At 50.6% G+C, this 17,786-nt stretch overlaps 2 protein-coding genes across 3 annotated transcripts; both read left to right on the top strand.

Moving 5' to 3' along the window:
* The first annotated feature begins 320 nt into the window (after positions 1-320).
* Cfap298 (cilia and flagella associated protein 298) lies at positions 321-10,447 on the top strand. 2 transcript variants are annotated; one of them, XM_055614965.1, is made up of 7 exons: positions 321-675; positions 5,252-5,419; positions 6,372-6,439; positions 8,847-9,005; positions 9,163-9,294; positions 9,797-9,892; positions 10,139-10,447. In XM_055614965.1, the coding sequence occupies exons 1-7, from the start codon at positions 537-539 to the stop codon at positions 10,247-10,249; spliced, it is 873 nt and encodes a 290-aa protein (XP_055470940.1). In that variant the 5' UTR covers positions 321-536; the 3' UTR covers positions 10,250-10,447. The 2 variants fall into 2 exon arrangements, with proteins under 2 accessions (XP_055470940.1, XP_055470941.1); XM_055614966.1 differs by lacking the exons at positions 321-675; positions 6,372-6,439 and having other exon boundaries at positions 5,342-5,419.
* On the top strand, positions 4,092-4,930 carry LOC129682548 (40S ribosomal protein S3-like). Its single transcript, XM_055614968.1, has one exon. The coding sequence runs from the start codon at positions 4,123-4,125 to the stop codon at positions 4,852-4,854; it is 732 nt and encodes a 243-aa protein (XP_055470943.1). The 5' UTR covers positions 4,092-4,122; the 3' UTR covers positions 4,855-4,930.
* Positions 10,448-17,786: the final 7,339 nt, after the last annotated feature.

The following is a 17,786-nucleotide window of genomic DNA, read 5'->3' as shown; positions in this document are numbered from 1 at the left end:
CGTAGAAATGCAGAAGGCATTTCCGGAAGCGATCAGTGCCTGCGTGGAAACAAGTCTGGGCTCCCAGGTGCCTGTGCTCCCACGGTGCCCACCAGCCCACTCATTCTCAACCCAGGAGCCGCCATGCTCCTCCAGCTCACCTCCTGAGTCCCCTGGACAGTCTGCACCCACCTGTAGCTGCTTGTTTTGCGATCCGGTTGCCCGGACAACAGATACTTCCAGTAGCGGCGACCGTGCGTCAAAGCTCGGGCATCCCCGCCTCCTAGATAGCTTGCTCCTCAAAGCCGCCGCCCCCCGTCCGGCGGCTCCAGTGGGACGCTGGAGGCACTTGAGGCCGTGTTTGACTGTTGCTCCCGGCAACAGCCACTTCCGCGAGCGTGCGCCGTTTTCTTTTTCCCCCGGGCGGACGCGCGAGCTAGTGTTCCGAGTTCCGCCTGGGAGCAGCGGTTAGTCTCCGGCCGACCTCTCTCGGGCGTGTAGGCCTTGTGTTCCCTGCCTGCCTCCCGGACGCCCCAGCGGGGCCTTTGGCAGAAGCCATGGTGGTGCTGCACGTGAAGAGAGGCGACGAGAGCCAGTTCTTGCTGCAGGCGCCCGGGAGCTCCGAGCTGGAAGAGCTCACGGCGCAGGTGACCCGCGTCTACAACGGTCGGCTGAAGGTGCAGCGGCTCTGCACAGGTGCGGGCCGGGGACGGGGTGCGGTGGGGAGGGCTCGGGCTTGCGAGGATTTGGGAAGGTTTGCAGTAACGGCGGGGAGCCCGAGTGCGGCCGAGCCGGGATTTGGAGTTCACGGAAAAGGGAAAGAACTGGGTCGAGAGCGTTTGAAGGGAGCTGAAAGATGAGCGGAAGGGGCGTACAGAAGTGAATGAGTGCCCTGTTAGAGACGTTAAGAACCCCAGCCCTTGAGCCTCCGGCCTCGGCCTTGAAACCGCCCATCAAAAGTGAGAGACACTGGGAGAGACTTGGTGTTGTTTTCCGTCTCCTAGGAAACACGTGGGGTTTTTTGTTTTGTTTTGTTTTTTGTTTGTTTGGTTTTTTTTTCAGTATAGAGAACGCCTTAAAATCTGTTATTTTTTTCTTAATTAAACTTAACTGATTTCAAAGCAAGCTCAATATTAAATGTCATCTTAAAAATAAAACATTTAGGGAGGAAAAAACCCAGGGCCTTCTTTAACATCCTAAGTTGAAAGTGTGGTGCAGAATCTAAGAGTTGTGTAGGTGAATTTAAAACCCACGGATATGCTGAACAGTTGCCATTGCCAGCAGGCACTCGTACAGGCAGACACCAGTTCGCTCTACCTTAGGAAGATGGAGGTGAGTCACGCCCACTCCAGCACGTTGTCTTCCAAGTGCTTAGTCTGGAAATGGAGGCTGTAAACATCTCATCCCCTTACACCATTTATTCTGTAGTATTGGATTGTGGCCAGTCACGAGACATCTTCCCAGTACTTCAGGAACACACAGCTCTTAGTGTCTTCCTGTCAGGGAGGGAAGGAAGAAAGGAAGGCATAGCAAGGCTCAAAAGGCAGGTGTAGGGTTGAGCACGTATGAGATAGGAAAAATACGAAAACCATGCTTTTGAATAGTGAACATGAAGTGGATTTTCTCGTTTATGAGGGATAGTTCCATCTTAGGTTTCTATTGCTGCAATAAAACACCAGCAAAATGCAGCCTGGGGAGAAAACGGTTTATTTCAATCATACAGTGTGGTCCATCATGAATGGAAGTCAGGAGAGGAACTCCAGGCAGGCACTGAAGCAGAGACCGTGGAGGATGCTGCTTCCTGGCTTGTTCCTCGTGACTTGCTCAGCCTGCATAGTACTCATTAGTTGAGGAAGTGCCCTAGCTACAGACTTGTTTACACACAGTCTGGGGTAGACATTTTCTCAATTGAGGGTCCTCCTTCCTAGATACGTCTACATTTGTGTCAGGTCGACAAAAGCCAACCAGAACAATTGCCCCCTCATCCGCTTGCCACCAGCACAGTGTTCCTAAGCCAGAATCCTTCCTTTCTTGTTTAGTCCCAAACCTCATTACTGTTACTCTCTCAAAGCAAAACACATTTCAACTTTTACAAGTCCCGAAGGCTTTGTAAAAAGTCACTTTAAAAGTTCAATCTTAGCCGGGCGTCAGAGGCATTCCTGGAGTCAGAGGCAGGCAGCTCTCTGTCTGTTCGAGGCCAGCCTGGTCTACAAAGAGCATTCCCTAACAGCCAGGGGGCTGCTTGAAAAATAAATAAAAATAAAAAATCAGTCTTTTTCAAAGTTCAAGCCTCTTTATAATGTCCACACCTGGGCTCCTGCAAAATCAAAAAACAAGTTAAATACTTTCTTATTCCATGAAGGGGAAATATTAGCACAGTTGCATTCAAATCAAAGCAGAATACAAGTCCAGCCCTGGGAAGCTCAGGGTGAGACGCTCGAGATATTCTAGGCACCACTCTGCTCTGCCATCCAGAACCCACATAGCATGGCTCCTAGGCTGAGGCAGGCTCCACTCTACAGCTGCTGCCATATTTGTTTATCATCCCATGGTGCTGGCTTCCAAAATGCTGGACTGTCCACAGGCTCCACCTCCACCAATGGCACCATTGCCTCCTGGCCTCTCTTCAGAGTCTGTCACCCTGGCCCATGATGCCATGTCCCTGTGTCTCTCCATAATCCCTTCAATCCTGAGGTTTCCCTGAAACTGAAGCTGTGCCTTCAGAATAGCCTCTTCCTGTGCCCAGCCCCCACTGTTCTCCATGACCCCTTCATGCCCTCAAAACTAGTACCCTGTGGTAGTGCACACACACTACTGGGTTTGGCTTCCAGCATGAGCTGCAGCTTCTGCCCCCTTCTGCATCACAGCTTCTGTCTGCTGACCTTGAGAAGTTTTTTCCAGAGATTTTGCCTCAAGGATGTTGGTATTTTCTTATTCACAACTAATTGATCTCTTGGCTCCAACAGGTGTTTCACTTCAGTGGTTCTGGTCTCTGTTAGTCACAGCGATTCCTCAGCTCTGGCTGACCAGAACCATGAATTTGTTTTACAGACAAGGGTTTCTCTGTGTAGCCCTAGCTGTCCTGGAACTCACTCTGTAGACCAGGCTGCCCTCAAACTCAGAGATCTGCCTTCCTTTGCCTCCCGAGTGCTGAGATTAAAGGCTTCACCGTCTTCATTGCTCTCAGCACTATTATCTTCAAGCTCCCATAACAGCCCATTAAGCTCTGAGCAGGCAGTGGCTTTTCCAGTCCAAATTCCAAATAACTTACATGATTGTCCCCAAACAACATAGTTAGGTCTGTCATAGTACTCCACAGTTCTGATACCAATTTCTGTCTTCAGTAGCTCTCTATAGCTTTGAAGAAAAAGAAGAAAACAAAACACGGTGACCAAAAACAACTTGAGGCGGAAAGGTTTATTTCATATTGACAGTTGTAGTCCACGAGGGCAAGTCAGGTCCGGACCTCAGGGCAGGAAGCTGAGGCGGAGACCGTGGAGGAGTGCTGTTTGTGGGCTTGCTCCTCGTGGTTTATCAGACATTTTATGTCACTCAGAGGATCTGCCCCTCAGTGCTGGGCCCTTCCACATCAGTCGCTAATCAAGCATATGCCCTACAACTTGCCTGGAGGCGATCTGAGAGAAGCATTTGCTCAATTGAGGGTTCCTCTTCCCAGATACATGTAGGATTGTGCCAAGTTGACAAAAAAAAAACAGCCAGGACAGTTGCCTTAGGTCCTTCCCAGTGATTGTATAAAGTGTCTATGTAAGTTTTGTGAGTAGGGGTGTGTGTGTGTGTTAAACTTGGGTGTTGTGTGTCCTTGGTTTTTTTGAGACAGGATATCTCATTGGCCTGGAGCAAAGCTAGCTGGCCAGGGCTCCCTGGGTCTCTATCTTGCCACACACATTCCCACCCCCATACAGAGGTTTTAAGTGCACACCACCACACCTGACCATGGGTTCTGGGGTTCAAGGCTACACCTCATGCATACACAGCAGGCACTTTGCCAAGTGAGCCCCCATGTAAGGATCTCCTAAAGTGTTAGCCAGGGCTCTCAGCAAGCCTCAGAGCACAGAGCTGTAAGGTCAGAAGGGGCAGGGTTTAAGAACTGTCTTGTTCTTCTCGGCGGCTCGCCACGGCGAGATGGTGGTACAGATTTCCAAGAAGAGAAAGTTTGTGGCTGATGGCATCTTCAAAGCTGAACTGAATGAGTTTCTCACTCAGGAGTTGGCTGAAGATGGCTACTCTGGAGTCGAAGTCCGAGTCACACCAACCAGAACAGAAATCATTATTTTAGCCACCAGAACACAGAATGTTCTTGGGGAGAAGGGTCGTCGGATCAGAGAGTTGACTGCAGTGGTCCAGAAGAGGTTCGGCTTCCCTGAGGGTAGCGTGGAGCTTTATGCAGAGAAGGTGGCCACAAGAGGTCTGTGTGCCATTGCCCAGGCAGAGTCTCTACGCTACAAACTCCCAGGAGGGCTTGCTGGGCGAAGGGCGTGCTATGGTGTGCTTCGATTCGTTATGGAGGGTGGGGCCAAGGGCTGTGAGGTGGTGGTGTCTGGAAAACTCCGAGGACAGAGGGCCAAGTCCATGAAGTGTGTGGATGGCCTGATGATTCACAGTGGAGACCCTGTTAACTACTGTGTTGACACTGCTGTGGGCCATGTGCTCCTCAGGCACCGTGTGCTGGGCATCAGAGTGAAGATCATGCTGCCCTGGGACCCAAGGGGTAAGATCGGCCCCAAGAAGCCTCTGCCTGATCATGTGAGCATTGTGGAACCAAAAGATGAAATCTTGCCCACCACTCCGATCTCAGAACAGAAGGGTGGGAAGCCAGAGCCACCTGCCATGCCCCAGCCAGGGCCTACAGCATAACAGGGTCTTGGCAGCTGCATCTGGAGGCTGGATCTTGTCCTATTTAACAAAGACGTTTAATAAAATCTTGCACAAAGACATAAAAAAAAAAAAAAAAAAAACTGTCTTGCATCCCTCACAAGGAGGGGCCACCTTGGAAAGCGGTAGAGCTGTGTACAGAGGCTTGGTCTCCGAATGTTAATCTTGTAATTCCTGAGCACAGTGGCTTAGAGCATAGAAAGGGGGGTCTGAAGCTCACCGTGCTTCTGTAGACTGAGTGTGACCCGGAGGCTTTGTCTAGGATGAGGAAAGCCCCATCTGTGGTCCGTGGTGTATGACTGTTAAAATGGAGCATACAGGTCTGCGGAGGCCAGTTAGTGCCTACAGTTCAAGACCTGCCCTTTGCTTGCTTTTTCAGAGATGGAAGAGCTAGCGGAACATGGTGTGTTTCTCCCCCCGAATATGCAAGGGCTGAATGATGAGCAGATTGAAGAGCTGAAATTAAAGGATGAGTGGGGAGAAAAGTGCGTACCCAGTGGGGGTGCTGTTTTTAAGAAGGACGACATTGGACGGAGGAATGGGCAAGGTAATTGGCCTTTTCCCTGCTGTCCTTGGGCCAGTACCTCACAGTAAACATGAAGACAATTCTTAGATTAAGAAGCATGGGCCAGCAGGATGGCTCTGCAGGGAACAGCGCTCGGTCTGATCCCAGATTCCGTGATGGAAGGAGAGAGCTAGCTCCTGGCATTCCACAAATGCACCCTGGCACACACAAGCATGCCCCCACTCACTACTGCAGACATAGGAAGTACTACGCTGTGAACCTCCCGTGCTGAAGCCCCAGTCCTGGATGAGCCCAGCAGAGAAGCACTCTCTGCTCCCTACTGAACTGCCTCATTCGTGGAGAAGACACACCATGCACATTTGCCATTTCTGTAGGTCAGAAATGGGCACGTGCTGTGCCATTCTCCCTGTGCTTATTTTTTTTTTAAACCTGATGTTATGATTTGGTGCTATATGCCGCATTTGGACAGTTGTCAGGTAAAATAAAGTTTTGTGGGTTAAGAGGGCACTCAGCAGCGTAAGGCAAGAAGACTGGGGCATCCAGGCCAGCCCACCCTGTCTCCAAACAAGCATGCATGTGTATATGTACATACGCACAGTTTTATTGGCATCAGCCATCCCATTTATTGCCCATATCTGCTTTTGAGCTACTGTGACAGAGTCGAGTCACAGCTTTGTAGCCTAAAATTCTCTTAGCGTCTACCCTTGGCCTGGTTCGCTGGTACTGTCCGCTCAGTGACTTCTCTAGCCTGTTTTTAAGGCCTTCACCAAGTTGCATAAAGACGCTGCAGACCCCTCCCCTTGCCATGGGATCTCTGCCCAGCTTCCACATCTCTCTACACCCCTCCCATCCATTCCATTCCCACCCTTGCTTCTCAAATTCCCTGGCTCAGGCAGGACAGTTTGAGAGCATTCAGGATTTTTAAAGAGGCTATGTGTTTGACAACTGTCTCCTCTCCTTTTTTATATTATAGCTCCAAATGAGAAAATGAAGCAGGTTTTGAAGAAGACTATAGAAGAAGCCAAAGCAATAGTGTCTAAGGTCAGCTTCTTGATAGGATGTGCTTGTCTCTGCGGTGGACGCTCTTGGTGGGCTGCAGTTAGCTGTCCATCTCCATCCCCTCTACCTCCTCCCCACCTTTTTGTCGTTCTTTGTTTTTGTTTTTGTCTTCTTTCCTTTCTCTACCTTCTAGTGACAGAGCAAATAAGCGTATTTGAGGAGGACCCTGGCTTTCCCTTTTCATGATCATGACAGTTATCCAAAGTCCTGCCAGTTCCTGCTGAGCAAACAAAGGAGTTTATTGTCTTTCATGAGTGTTGGTTTCGTGCAATGTGTGACTTGACCATAATGGACTGTTTTTTGTTTTTTGAAGGATATAGGAAACTAAGCAGGGAGAGTTTTCATGTAGCCTATAGGCACAGGATCGGAGAGACATTTACTACAAAGCATTTATATAAAACCTGTTTCACAGAAGGAAAATAATACCACTGAAGGGCAGATAATGTGCCCCGGATGAAGGGAATTCAGGGGTATTTAGGCACCTGGGGGCTGGAGAGCCAGCTCACTAGAGAAGGGTGCTTGCTGCTATGCCTGATGACCTGACTTCAAAAGATCTGAGTTGGGTTTCAGGACACACCTGAAAGTAAGAGTAAGAGAGAACAGAGTTCCGCCAATTGTCCTCTTGCCCCAATCCCACCATTTGTGCCCCCAACACACACAAATAAGTGTAAGAACCCCTAGGTATTTTCACTTTGTCACGTCTGTCCATGTGGGCGACAGCCACTGCAGCCCCGTGTGCATGCCTGGCCATAACTGCCTGTTCTCCTGCATATTCCCGAGCTCTCAGGAATCTTTTCTTCCTATGTAGCCTTGGACTGTGTGGCCCAAACAGACCTTGAACTCATGGCAGTCCTTCTGCCTCAGCTTCCTGAGTGCTGGGATTACAGCCGTGCACCTCCATGCCCCCTGCCCCCACCTAGTCCTTGAGGAGCCCCTGGAAAGTGGCCTGTTGAGTGTGAAGTCTCTGAAGTCTCACCACAGCCTCCATCCCACTTTTGACCAGAGAGCCTCTGTGAAGAGAGGCCTCAGAGCAGTATCTTAGCCGAGTCCTTATCCTCAAACCACGGTCTCTTCCCCAGCTTGGATACTTGGGTCCTAGACCTGAACCCCGCTACCCTTACCCTTCTCTCTGCATTCTGTACCTCAGAATAAGTGTACCTCTAAGTTCCTATTCACAGATGCACAGACTGTGAGCCTGTGTCACCCTGCGAGCTTCCCTGTGTCACCCATGTGCCTGGCCCTGTACCATCTACCCCGGAAATGCCTCCTGAGTCTGCCTCCTCTTATTCTCACACCTCACCCCATCCAGCGCTGTTGTTTAGGGCCTCCTCAGAGCCCTTATCCATTTCAGTACCAGCAGGACTCACACCCTCAGTTCAGGGCTAACCCCAGTGACCCAGTCAGCATGGACCCTGTGCATTCAGAGCTCAATAATAGAGCTCAGTGAGCTAACTGCCTTCACTGGGCCTCACTCTTAGAGACTCTAGCCCCTCTCAGCACTGCTACCACGGACGGCTTCAGTGCCCACCATGACCTAACCTGTCAGTGGATACTGGAAAGGAGCTTCCTGTGGCTCCCAAGGTGAGAACCCCGAGTCCCAACTAGCCAGGCATACGGAGATCTGTCTCCGATCGTAGGGAGAAGTGGCTCAGGGGTGAAAAGCACTTGCTGCTCAAAGGAGCCAGGTCTGATTCCCAGCAACCACGTGGCTGCTCACAGCAGCCTTTAATACCCGTTCCAGAGGAGCCAGGGACCTCTCTGGCCTCTGCAAGCATCAGGTACACACATGGCACACCAACATGCGTGCAGGGCGAAGCACCGTATATAATGTGCGCTAGTACATGTACACAGAATGAGTGCATCTTCTTGAAAACTTACAAAGGGCGTTCCTAGCTCTACGCGATCATAAAAGCTGCTGTGTGCTAGGAAGCAGGGACAGACATTAGATCCATTCTATGTACACCTTGCCTCTGTTCTCTTCAGGGCCCTCTAGCTGACGTCCCTCCAACTCAGTCCATACTGTACCCACTGCAGGCAGGCGCCCACCATCATCAGCCCACCCTGGAAGTTGTCACCCATGGCCTAACACTCAAAGGCTCTGGCTGCCCCTTTCCTCTCCCTCCTGTCCAGGGCTGTACCTGTCCTGAAGCAGGCTGCTCCATCTCCACCTCTTCATTCCCTTCTTTCAGCTCTGCTTCTGGGTTTGGGTCTGCCCTGAGCACTGCTGGCCTCTCGGGTGCCACTCACCATCTGGCCCAGAAGTGGACAGCTGTCACCAGAAAGCAGTGGCTCTCAGGTTCCTTCCTGCTATGCTGGCAGGGCCTTCGGGGTCTCACACGGGCACCGGCAGGCGTTCACTGACTTGACAGTGATGCTGGTCCACTTTCAGAAACAAGTGGAAGCTGGAGTCTTTGTTACCATGGAGATGGTGAAAGATGCCTTGGATCAGCTTCGAGGTGCAGTAATGATTGTTTATCCCATGGGGCTGCCCCCGTACGACCCCATCCGGATGGAGTTTGAAAATAAAGAAGATCTGTCAGGAACTCAGGTGTGTGTGTACACATGCATGCATCGGGTAGGGAAGCAGGGTGCTAGGGGCCTGTCCTCTGCGGGAAGGGCCTACGGCCAGGTGCTGGGTGCTGGGGCAGGACGTGTGTGCCTTTCCTGTTCAAGCCAGTTTTCTCTGATTCTATGACTGACCCCAGGCAGCACTCGAAGTCATTCAAGAGTCAGAGGCACAGCTGTGGTGGGCTGCCAAGGAGCTGAGAAGAACGAAGAAGCTTTCTGACTATGTGGGGAAAAATGATAAAACCAAAATCATTGTCAAGATCCAGAAGGTAAGTGCTTCTGTTTTGAGGTTGTGTGAATTTGTCCACACCTGTGTGAGCCTTAGCCATGTTGGCCCAGTTTAAAGTAGACATTTCCTTTCTGTGCGATTGCAACCTAGAAACCAGGTCTACATGCAGAAATGTTCCTCATAATGGAAAATGCAGCTAAGACAGGTCATAGGGCTTTTTAAGCTGCTGGTGGTGTGCGCTGGAAAGGGTTGGAGGTGTGGGGAGTCGTCCACTGAGGTGCCTTGGGCTTAGGCACGCTCCTGAGCCACTGCTGTGTAATTTGGGGAAGAAGGTCTGTAGATTTCTGTCTCCCAAGCGATGGATCTGAGTGTCCTCCCATCCACACTGGGCTCGCTGTGAACTGCTTGGGAATGGCCATGGTAGAGATGACATCCACCACAAGCCCTGAGCCAGGCAGGGCCGATGCCCACCACCACGCCTATCAGCTGCCATCCTAGCTGTTGGCAGAGGCAGCTGTAAAATAAACCTCTTGCCCTTGCAGAGGGGGCAGGGTGCGCCGGCCCGTGAGCCAATCATCAGCAGTGAGGAGCAGAAGCAGCTGATGCTGTTTTACCACAGAAGACAGGAGGAGCTCAAGGTAGCTGGGCCCACAGTGTGAAACCCCGGCCCCTTGCCTCACCTGTGGGCGGGGCCCTGTGACACCCACACAGTGTTGGGGAAGGGCTTTCCGGCTCTCCAAGGCCATTGCCAGCTTTAGATGCTGGAGGGTCCTGTTACTGGCTGGGTGGAGATGGGGTGGCAGGAAGTGACCCAGATTGTTTCCTCAGTCTGTATGAACCACTTTCCTGAAATGCCGTCCTGAGTAAAGCATGTTTATTTCCAGAAACTGGAAGAAAATGATGATGACTCCTGTTTGAACTCTCCATGGGCTGATAACACTGCTTTGAAAAGACATTTTCATGGGGTAAAAGACATCAAGTGGAGACCCCGATGAAGCCGGCGGCTTGATGAGGCTGCAGGAACCGCCAGCCACCTTCCTTGGACAAAATAATTATAATACTATAAAGGACTAACCACCTAATATCAAAGATGTGGAGATTCCTATTTTCCTGATTTTCTTTTCATTTGAATTTCTTAAATAAGTCATTCACAGTTTTAGAACTTCATAAATAAAATGTGTGAATTGTTCTCATTTCTTTTCCTCTGTGTCACATCTGAGGATTTCTCTAACAGCATACAAAAGGTTCCTAGATGTCATTGCAGCAGCAATGGCCACCTTCCTAGTTCCCGTATAGCGAGTTCTCCATAGCAAGGCAGACTCCATGCTGGTGTGGAGCTTGACCCTCATGGCCACTAGAGGCCGCCCGCTGCAAACTTGTCATTGAGATCCACTGGGGTTGAATTCTGAGTCAGCTTTAAGACACTAGGGCAAAAGTTCTCAACCTCTGGGTCCAACGTCCTCTCACAGGGGTCAAAAGGGTCGCAGATCAGATATCCTGTGTGTCAGATATTTACAAGATGACTCATAACAGCAAAATTGCAGTTATAAAGTAGCAACAAAATAATTTTATAGTGGGGGTCACCACAGCATGAGGAACTGTATTGAAGTGTCTCCGAGGTAGGAAGGTTGAGGGCCCTGCACTAGAGTGAGCCTGCTGACAGATCTCACTGTGCCAGTCCACATGGTTAAGCAAGCTTGGCTCCTGGTTGGTGCCCTCTGGCCTTATCTGCCACGAGGAGAGGCCACCTGTGTTTCAGGTTGTGGCCAGCTAGACTAGCCTGACATCTTGATTCTATAGTTAACCTGTCAAGTTCCTTCCCTAACTAGGTGGGGAAAAGGCGTTCTGATCCTGGCTGCACCCACCCAAAGCTCAGCTCCCTGCTCCCCCTGTGCTGCGGTTTCCACCCTCAGGACTGTCAGTGCCAGGTTTGGCATCTGTGTTTGGCTCAGTGAGCAGCAGCAGGACAAACTGGTTCACGGGTTCTTTCCTTTTAAGCTCACTGTTCCCCTAAGCCACTAAAAACCCCAAAGCGGGACCTATGAGCAAATGAAGTACACCCCAGGCTGCTCCCTGCCTGGAGCTAGAAGTGCCACAGAGACACACTTTCCCTTGAATCTTGGCCTCCTGGATGCTGGCCCAGTTAAGAGGAAACTTTTCCTGCTCCCTCTGAGGGAAAGGAAACACACTACTGTTCCCTACGTGGACTTCCTGCCCTGCTGCCCCTCCCACCTGAGCACCCAAGCCACTCAGGACTGGCTCCTAATAGGCCACTTCCTACAGCCAGATGTGTAGCTGGCCATGCTTCATGCTTTTCCTATTTTGATTGATCAGATTTTATTTTTAAAAATTGCATCTATTTCCTCTTACTTTGATTATAATGTTCAAGTTTGTCCTTAAAATGTTTGGCCTTGGATGGCGTTTGTTCTTCAAGCCTTTAGCTGTATCTGGAGAACCTGCCTTTGCCTGGGGATAGTTTGTATGTGGAAGATTCAGCTCAGAATTAAAGGGGAGAGTGAGTCAAGACGTGTGATGACAGCAAGACTTTTAGGAGCCACGTCAGCGCTGGTAGAAACTGGCGTCAGTGCCACCAGATGTGGGTGCTGCCTGTGGCCCTGGCAGTGACGTAAACGGCAGAGCAGGGCTCACCGGCAGCTCACTGCCCTGTGTGTTTGTGCTGGTGACTCACTCCGGTCACATGGCCGGTGAAGATAGAGGCCAGTACTCTCTGAGAGACTCCCAGCAGACCTTACCTTGCCAGTCCAGACTGTCAGTCCAACATGGAGTCTGTTTCTTTTTGATCTAGTACATCTTTGGATTACAACAAAAGGAAGCAAAGTAGCTGATACACCAGCTGGCTGTGGCATTGTCCTTTGACAGAACTTGAAGATTTCTTTGTAATCAAGAATGCTAGTAATACATTTTGATCCCACTTAAAATTCTTTAAACCATCCAACTGCTGGCATCTGGCCAGGGTTCTGTCACAGGATCACCTTGTCCCTTGGTGGCTCTGCTGCAGGGAACATACCACCCAGCTTGCAGGTAGGCGCCACTTGCTTAGGGAAGCACCACCTTGAGCCTCCGCCCTGTGACTCCTCATCCAGAGCACAAGCAGACACTCTTTCAGAGAGGGTGGGACCAGGTTCCAGGACCCCTCCACGTGACAGGGCTCAGGGAGAATTACCGCTTCTCAGTATCCACGCCTAGTAGCTCACAGTCACACGGGACTCCAATTCCAGGGAGGTCTGACACCTGATCTCCATAGACACCTGCACATGTGCAACACACACACACACACACACACACACACACACACAAATTCAAAATCATCCAAGTATTTGAAGTGATTCCTTCCTCTTTTCTAATCTCTAATACCTAGAATACTTATGTCATGACAGAAACCCCAGCAGCCATCTTGGGCTCGGAGCTGACCTGAGTGAAAAACAAAGCAACACATGGCAGAGCAATAGGAGAGGAGGAGCCTAGGTCTGGGACACACATTTTCCTCTCACCGTGCTAAGCCCATCCCCTGGAGTGCCTAGCAAGGCCAGGGAAGGAAACCGGATGGGAAGGGATAGAGCAGTGTGGGGCTCTAGAAAACAAAGATGCTATGTTGCTGGTGTGTTGTGCTCAAGCGCTGAAAGACTAGAGAGGATGCTCCAGCGAGTGCTGCTGTCAAGAAACGGACCCTCTCCACAGTGCCATGCTGTCAGGTTGACGACTGGATGGCTTTCTCACCTGGCCATTCTGATGCAGTAAGTAATTACCAAGCACCGTCTAACCATCAACACCAAGAGAAGAGTCCGTGCCTTAGTTCCCTTTCTGTTGATGCGATGAAATGCTCTGACAAACACAACTTAGGGGAGAAGGCTGATTGCAGCTCAACTCACAGTGCATCACGTTTGAAGGGCAGGGCAGCAGGGCCTTCAAGCAGCTGGTTACACCACGTCCACACCAGAAAGAGAGAGCAATCCTGCAGACACCACTGCTCACTGGCGTCCTCCAATTCAAACAGCCCAGAGTCTCCCTAGGGAATGGTGCCTCCCTCAGGGGACGGAGCTTCCTGCCTTAATAGCATAATCAAGATGATCCTCCAGGGACACTCTCAGAGGGCCGCTTTTCAGATGATTTTAGATTTTGTCACACTGACAACACTGAAGACCAAGAACTAGGATTGTAGCTCAGAGGTAGAGTACTTGGCTAGCATGTACAATGGCCCAAAGCTGGAAAAAAAAAAATAGACAAAAGAATAGTAACCAAAATAAATAGAACACCTTCTAAGACATGACAATGAGAAATGGGTCAGATTTTTAAAAAAAAATGATCCAAGGAGTTTAACATTTGTTGGATGAATAACTGGGTAAAATTTACTAAGCTGGATCTCATTCCCATTATTCAAGAACCGTGATAGAATGAAGAGCCAATGAGAGGAAGAAAGCCCTGTTCATGGAAATCTGGCAAAATTCCCCTTGTGAGGAGCAGGTGGTGGTGTCTCCATGACAACAATAAGGGCCAGAATTTGAAGGTGCTGACGGATGCCTTTCACGTGAGAATGCCCGTCATGGCATCCACACACCTCCAGAGGCTGGAAGCCTGGGGAGCTGACAGCTGAGCTTGGGGAGGAGAGTCTATAGAACAGCGCTATACTGACTGTATGATGATGTGGGAACCTCCACTCTGGCCCTGTGGACATCTCAGGAAGAGCCACACTGTGATAAGGTGGGAGCCAGCCATCCTGGCAGGGACCAGTAAGACAGGAGGTCCTACTGCCAGCGCACGCCCCATGAGCTCCTTAGGGTCGCATTCCTAGAACACCAAGCCTGTCAGCCTGACACACCATCTTCAGCTGTGTGGAAAAGGGCATTATCCTCGCTGACAAGGTGTATTTTTTACATCACACTTGACTTTCAAGACCTTGAATGAATTTTGCTGAAATAAATGTTCACCTTTGGGTTTGGTCCAAGTGTGTAAGTTTTTGGTTCCAACTGTGTTTTTCTTTCTTTCTTTTAAAAGAATATTAAGAGTGGCTGAAAAGAGGGATTTAGAATGAATGCCATTATTCATCATGTCTAATAAAATAGAAGGGGTAAATGCTATAATATTTCTTAGGGTAATGGACTTAAGGAAAATGAGCTTAGAGCCCAGGACTATTTATTACAATGTGACTTCAATGTCCTTTTGGGGCTCACTGTCTCGGCCTGAGCAGGTAAGGATCAGGATGATGACCACCCGAGACTTCCCTGGCCCCCAGTGTCAGCACTTCAGGGCCTGGGTTGTGGAAAAAAACCCTGCCTCAATGAACCGTGATGTCGTCATGCCAGCGGGGTGATGATAGCTGTGAAAGGTGCTCCCCAAGTCCCACCCAAACCAGCCAGGGAAGAGAACCACATTTTCTCCTGTTTTCACATGGTGTCTGCATCACCACCTGGACCAAGTCGAAACTGTGGGAATGTAACAGGGCTTGAGAGGTGGCACTCCTTCCCCACCCCGTTCTAAACTCACCGGGAGACCCCTGTCCTCCTCAGAGCTGTGACAGAGGCAGTCAACACCAGGCCTGAGCGGTGAGGCCCAGGCAGCTCTAGCTGGCTGCAGCCACGCCTCTAAAGGAAGACCCACAACTACACATGGGTCATGAGTACCCTCACAGCCACGCATGCCTCATGGACACCCACACAACCACGCACATATCACTTCTCTTTCTCTTTGACTGTGGATGTGACTGCATGTTTCAAAGTTCTGCCACCCTGACTTTTCTGCCATGGTGGATGGTAACCTAGAATTGTGAGCTAACCCGTTTCTCTAAGTTGTTTTGTTTTATAACAGCAATAAAAATGAAACCAAAGCGTCTTCTAAGGTTGGATCCTGGATGGACAAGAATCTGAGCCAGGAGGTGCCTCTCCCCCAAGGCTGCAGAGATCAGAGAGGAAAGGGCTGCCTGGCGCTGCTGAATGGAGGCGCCTGTGAGCACCTGCTCCACTTTTCTGGTTAGCCTGAGGGTAAACAGGACTCCACTCAGCTGTCAGCTCTTACCCTCTGAGTTGCTGCTCTGCCTCCATCCTCCCTTCAGTGACAGCTTTCTTCCCACGTGCATGCGTGCCATGGTGATCAGCCTCCCCCTTGTCACCTTCGGAGACTCTTACAAGTCACTGTTCATTTTCATGCAGCTCCAGCCAGCGCTTCCAGGACGAGGCTGACACAGAGACCTCTGTCAACTTCCATCAGACTGGCTGGGCAGAAAATGATGCCTTGTACCGGTGGAGCCTGGAGGCCTGTCAAAGCCAGCCTTGCCAGCCCTGCTGCTTCGCTGGGATCCTCATTCCCATCACAAGGAAGCCATGGAAGCTCACTTCGGCTTTCCTGTCCCTTCAGGGGCTCAGCTCTGCCGGAGTGCCTCACGGAGTGCAAGCACGCCAGCACCTCTCACCCTCCTCACCTTACCCCTTCCGTGTTGCCTCGCTGAGTCTGCTCTGAAAGGCTGGCCTAGTGCGGCCTCTGCTCCCTAGTTCGAAGGCAGTGCTGAGTGTGACATCCCCGAAGGCCCACCTTGCATTTGCTCAGTAGGGTATCCAGGTTCTGAGCACAGAGCCTCACAGTACTGCTGGCTCTGGCCTCCAAGGATGACCATGACTTTCCTCCTCTGGACACACTGATTCAAGACAGGGCCTCTTGGGGTGGGCCTGATTCCCATGGTGCTGCTGAGTTTGGTGAGAGAAAGACAGGCCAGGCCATTGTGAAGAGTTTGGGGTGGAAGCAGGATGCAGAGATGGGGCAGGATAGAGACCAGGTGAGGCTGAGGAGGTTGGGGTGAGGCTGTGATGGAGACCAGGTGAGGCTGAGGTGGTCAACTGAGGCGGGGTAGAGACCAGGTGTTGCTGAGGTCATTCGAATGGAGTAGATAGAGGGCAGGTGGTGCTGAGGAGGCCGGCTGAGGGTCAGGTAGAGGCCAGGTGGAATGGTCTTTTTATTTTCTAGCTGCTTTCCCTCCAGCCAGCAACTGAAGTCTCTCCCGAGGTTATTCTCCCTTTCAGCTCTCTGACTTTCTTCCCTCAATGTGATGGTGCCATCTCTTTTCCCAGGTCCGAGGCACAGTGCCTGGCATACAGCAGAACTTGGTGACAAGCACACTGAACGGCTAACAGAAAGATAAACTGGCATGGACAAGGGAGGAAGGGGAGAGGAAGATGCCAGGCGGTCCTCCGTCTTAAGTGTGGAGGAGGAGGGCCTGGGAGGAAGCATTAACCTAAGAGCTCATCGGTGAGGTTGGGAGTCACCAGATTTAGTGGATAATACCCAAGTGTTAGGCGTGAAAAAAAATTAAAAATTGATAGACAACATGGCCGCGGATATGCATGGGCTTCGAGTGAAGTGAAGAATCGTAAGTGAAGAATTAGCTGTGATTGGGGTTGGAGTGCAACACAGCAGAGCTCTGCCAAGCACGCTCAAGACCCAGTGCCCACTTTAGTAATTAATAACAGAGACAACAGTAACAATGACAACAACCACAACAAAGGCGGACATGCTGGCGCACACCTTTGATCCAGGAGGCAGAGGCAAGCAGATCTCTGTGAGTTCAAGGCCAACCAGACCTACATCGTGAGAGCCTATCTTGAAAAAACGGGCTGGAGAGATGGATACGCGATGAAGTGCACTCGATGCTCTTCCAGAGGTCCTGGGTTTGGTCCCTAGTGCCTACGTGGTGGCTCACAACCATGTGCAGCTCCAGTTCTAGGGGATTCAACACCCTCTTCTGACTTCCCCGGGCACCAGGCGTGCATGCGGTGCACAGGCAAACATGCAGGAGAAACGTCCATATGTATATATAATAAGACAACTTTATTAAAAATGTAAAAAGTCACCTTTGGCTACCCTGAGTTCAGGCACTGTTGCAAACATGTACACATGCACAGTCTCTCTCTCTCTCTCTCTCTCTCTCTCTCTCTCTCTCTCTCTCACACACACACACACACACACACAGCTATGCCAAGTTCAACCACAGGAACTTATTACATTGCCTCTATGGTGGCACAGGGTAGGAAGCACAGGGCCCACAGAATGGCATAGGTCCTGCCTCAGGGACCTTGTAAGAAGCCCCCCACATCCTCTGCCTCTGAAGCAACTATTTGTGTAACTGTTGAAAACTATTTACAAAACATCACTTAAAAGTCACTGGAAATTGCCTTGAGGGTATATAGTAAATGGAAAAACATTTCCAAGAAAAAAAAAAAAAAAAAAAAACCTACTGATCTCAATAGGAACAGGGTCAGCCTGTGGCATAGGCCCCTGATGACCTCCTCCCTGCTCCCTGTGACTGGAGCTGTATTCTGGGCAGCTGCTACCAGAAAGACAGAGGTTCCCTAGGGCTACAGTTTCATCCTGTTAAGGGCAGGCAGCCGGAAACCTGGGTAGCTCTGTGCCATAGAAACCCTACGATGGATGAGCATGGCTGAGAGACCAGGACTCCCTCCCCAGCCCATCCACAGTGTTGGGCTGTGCTCCTGAGGAGACCCCCTCACTCTCCTACCCCCCCCCCCC

The sequence above is a fragment of the Psammomys obesus genome, unplaced genomic scaffold (genome assembly GCF_907164565.1).
Source record: "Psammomys obesus unplaced genomic scaffold, mPsaObe1.curated_primary_1811, whole genome shotgun sequence".
NCBI classification, from domain to species: domain Eukaryota; kingdom Metazoa; phylum Chordata; class Mammalia; order Rodentia; family Muridae; genus Psammomys; species Psammomys obesus.
This window is presented reverse-complemented; position numbering and strand designations above follow the sequence as displayed.